At 38.0% G+C, this 3896-nt stretch overlaps 1 protein-coding gene across 1 annotated transcript in view; it reads left to right on the top strand.

The window, feature by feature from the left end:
• cope (COPI coat complex subunit epsilon) overlaps positions 1–3016 on the top strand; it is a 7527-nt gene extending 4511 nt beyond the window's left edge. Inside the window, exons 8-10 of the mRNA XM_037674649.1 lie at positions 978–1046; positions 2289–2363; positions 2710–3016. Of these exons, the coding sequence (XP_037530577.1) occupies positions 978–1046; positions 2289–2363; positions 2710–2763 (198 nt within the window). The 3' untranslated portion in view covers positions 2764–3016. The remainder of the gene's footprint in view (positions 1–977; positions 1047–2288; positions 2364–2709) is intronic.
• Positions 3017–3896: the final 880 nt, after the last annotated feature.

The following is a 3896-nucleotide window of genomic DNA, read 5'->3' as shown; positions in this document are numbered from 1 at the left end:
GTGTGTGTGTGTGTGTGTGTGTGTGTGTGTGTGTGTGTGTGTGTGTGCTCCTAACCAGGCATAAACAACCCTTATTAGTCCATTTTTGTGTACTCTACACAATATAATAGTTGTTTTTAACATAATCATCTTGCCTTTATATTTAGTATAAGGAAAATTACTTTTGATATTGTATGAGTTTTCTTTTGCTTATAATAGGTAAAAACACTAACATCTTTGTGACAGCAGATGGCAGCACATAGTCTTTTCAGCTTCAGAGTTCTTGTTCATGTTTGATCAATAGACAGTTTATTTCCTTCATGCAACAACTTTCCAGTATTTACATTTTCTTACTAATTAAATTGCTTTTTTAACTTCACTCTGTTACCTGCATGTTTTGGTTTAAAATGTAGTATTATTTCCTAATTGTCCTTAAGTCATTTTTGTAAGCACTTGTTACCTTTTAAAATATGCAAGTTGAATAATTTAAAAAGCCAGTTTCACGTGGAGAACCCAACCTGATAGTTTTTTGTGCCACGCGTGTCTTACAATGTTAATTGGTTTTATTATTATTATTATTTTTTTTTACAAAGAAACAGTTATCCAGTGATGTGATCGCTCTCTCTACAGACAGAACTAAACAAACTGTGACTTTCAGCTGTCAGGCTTGGCCTAATAAAACAGACAAATGATCTACAATTAAACCCAGAAATGACAAGTGTTGTGCTTTGCTCAGTCATCTTCAAACAAGTTGTTGCACCAACTTTATATTCCCGTTTCCACCTAAATTTTAGTGGCAGAATTAGAAATTGGACTGGATCACAATACTTGTGACAGGTTGTATTTATGGAAGCAGATAATAGTTTTTGTTTAGACTTCGTTTTCTGTAAACACCACGTTACATTTGTGGTCATTTTTAAATCTCTTCTAGCTTATGTTAAACTTGCTATAATGAGTCTCTGACTCTGTCTGTTTTCTATCTCTCTTCTCCCTATCAGGACAGCAGCCATCCAGAGACGCTGATCAACCTCATAGTGCTGACACAGCATCTGGGCAAAGCTCCTGAGGTGAGACTTTGGACCCAGTGTTTTTAGAGAGGCCACTGCTTTAACAGCTATGTTTAATAGTGTCCTTTAAGCAAACAGCTAGCAGACGACATTAAACGCGTTTCGTTTCATCACTGTTGTTGTGCAAATTCAATAAGTACATCCAAGCAGGGTTGTGTTGCTTTTGAAGAATGTTGTTTATTAGGCAGTGTAATAAGACGTGGCATGTTATTGGTGAACCTGCATATATAGAGAAACAAAGATGCCACAAAGTTTTTGGATTCTGATGCTGTTTGGCTGATCTACATTCTGCACCTCTTCAGTAAACTCTAAATTTTTTTTCTGTCATTAAGAGATTCAGTGTCATCTGTTTTTTTTATTTTTATTTTTTTTATGAGAGATCCAGACTTTGCATGTTCTTTGGCTACAACGCTTTAATCAGAAAAATTGTAAACATTTCCCCAAAAAAACAATATTTTTCTGCACATCAGCTGAGTTAATGATGTGTAAGCTTTACAATTTGAGACTCAGAGTTCATGAGATAAAAACAGAGTAATCGGACTTGCATTTGAGGAACTTGATAATGAAATTTTACGCTGACTATAAAAACAAGTGATGAATCGAATGTTTCCAGGTGAGATCTGTTTAACATTTACCTGGTGAAATGAGACAATTTCTTTGTAAAATTACTTTTATGCTGAAATGGAAAAATGAGAATAACCCTTAAAAATGTAATGATTTGACTTTTGTGTCGTGATAACAAAAGTTTGAATCTTTACAAATTATTTTTTACTGCATGTGAGTGCATGCACAACTCCTGTCAAAGTTATTTAAGCATTTTTCAGACATACTTTCTAACAACTGCGTTAAGTTCTTCTAAGCTTTGCAGCCTAAAGATCATTCAGTGCAGCATGTTTCTCTTAAACATTAAATATTTATGTCTCATGACTAATTTAGCAACAGAGTGTTTGGAAAACTGTTGCATATAATTTACTATGAGTTTTACTGTACATGTATTCTATCGTGTTTGACAGTGAATAGCTCCAGAGTTTGAGTCAGATTTTTTCTGTATTGTGATTTTTGCACTGTTGTCTTTAGCAGAAGTTCCCAACATTAAAAATAGTTTTTAGGGCCCTGAAACATTTTTTTTATCGTCAATTCTTTGTAAATTTTCTCTAAAAACCTGCTTTTCAGAGGTTGTAGGTTTTGCTTCGTAAGCTTTTTATGGCTGGCTGTAATCATAATCTGTTTGTGTACCCTCAGGTCACCAATCGATATCTCTCCCAGCTGAAAGATGCACACAGAGCCCACCCGTTCCTCAAAGACTACATCGCCAAGGTAAATTGCGTATTATTAATTCAGAGGAAGATACTTGTATCTGTTGTACAGCATGAGTTGGTCATAAAACCCAGATTTATTTATTAATCTACTTAATGCTGCTCATTTTGTAGTTTAGCTACAAATTTGTTTATGTTGAGAGCAGGTGTTCTTGGTCTAAAGCCAAGGAGAGCATTAAACTCTGACTCTAGCCCTTGTCGCACATTGTGTTGTAATTACATAAGGGTACAGATGTGCAAAATAGTGGGTTACCAAACCAACTGGGACATCCACAGCAGCTCTTATGGTAACACTTTTTTTTTGTTTTTGTGGCGTTAACCGTTTTCTCTTTTTTGTCTTCCTGCAGGAGCATGAGTTTGACCGATTAACAATGCAGTACGCCCCCACCGCCACAGCATAAAGCATCTGCTTTTCTTCAAGATACTTTGACAGTGAACTTTATGGAAAACCATGAAACCGTACCATCAAACCACCACTGCGTGTTTGATCTCATGGCTGTATTAAAACCCCTTTAGAAGTCATAATGAAGTCCTTATTTGATATGTGGGCGGATAGAACATCCTGTCTAGATATTCTATATAAATTTACATTTCTTTCACATCCATGTGTAATACAAACATTCCTTTGAAATGTTAATAAATGTGTGAAACCTGTGGTCTTTTTATGTTCATGAGACTAAACAGAAGTGTCACCTTCAAGTGCTTTTTCATAGTGTTAGATTTTTGTGTTTTCTTTGTGGGGTTAATTATATTTTGGAGGCTTGCGAGGCTAAATTGCCCTGTCTCTTTAAATCATCCTTTCTCATCTGATTCAAGCAGAGTGTTGTAAAGAAAATAGCAGGCCTTAATACGTCACGGCATCACCAAGTAAAAAAAAAAAAAATCCGTTTTCACATAAACGCAGCCGCTGAGCCGCGCTGCCCCTCAACGCACCGGTTCATCCCTGCGGGGAGCTGCGCGCGCCTCCTTAAAAACTTCTCTGGACGCAGGAGGAGGAGAAGCTCACTCCGGAATATTCTCCTCTAATTTATCCCTTAAATAAACTGGAATAACTTGCTCTTGTGTGAGACACTTGGTTCCGAAACGTTACGTAAGGCGAATAACGGAGATGAGCGCGCGTGTCTGACGCCGGTGTTACATTAGCCTTTATGGCTTTGCGGGTGTGGGTGAGCAAAACACACCTCCAGATGAATCCGTTTATGTATGTTAAAGGCTAATTCATTCATGTAGCCTGTTAGCTTGGAGCCCGCCGGCTGCTGTGCGGTTTACTGTAAGCTAGGCGGCTAACCTGACGAACCGTGCGCGCGCAGTGAGATGAAGAGGAGCCGCGTTCACCAGACCGCCGCAAATGGCTCCGAATAGCTGCTAAAATCCACTCGTTGGATAATTTGTGTGTTTGTAATTCTCTTCCAAACAGCTGACGAGTGGTGGGCGCTGCAGGGAGCCATAAAACTGTCCTAAAGTGGACCCATGTCTTAATTAGGAAGACAAAGAATTAGGCTAAGCTGGTTAGATAAGCTGCGCCGCCGGTCAG

Source organism: Nematolebias whitei, chromosome 3 (genome assembly GCF_014905685.2).
Source record: "Nematolebias whitei isolate Nwh7 chromosome 3, NemWhi1, whole genome shotgun sequence".
Classification (NCBI taxonomy): Eukaryota; Metazoa; Chordata; class Actinopteri; order Cyprinodontiformes; family Rivulidae; genus Nematolebias; species Nematolebias whitei.
The sequence above is the reverse complement of the archived record's forward strand: the minus strand, read 5'-3'. Positions and strand labels throughout refer to the sequence as shown.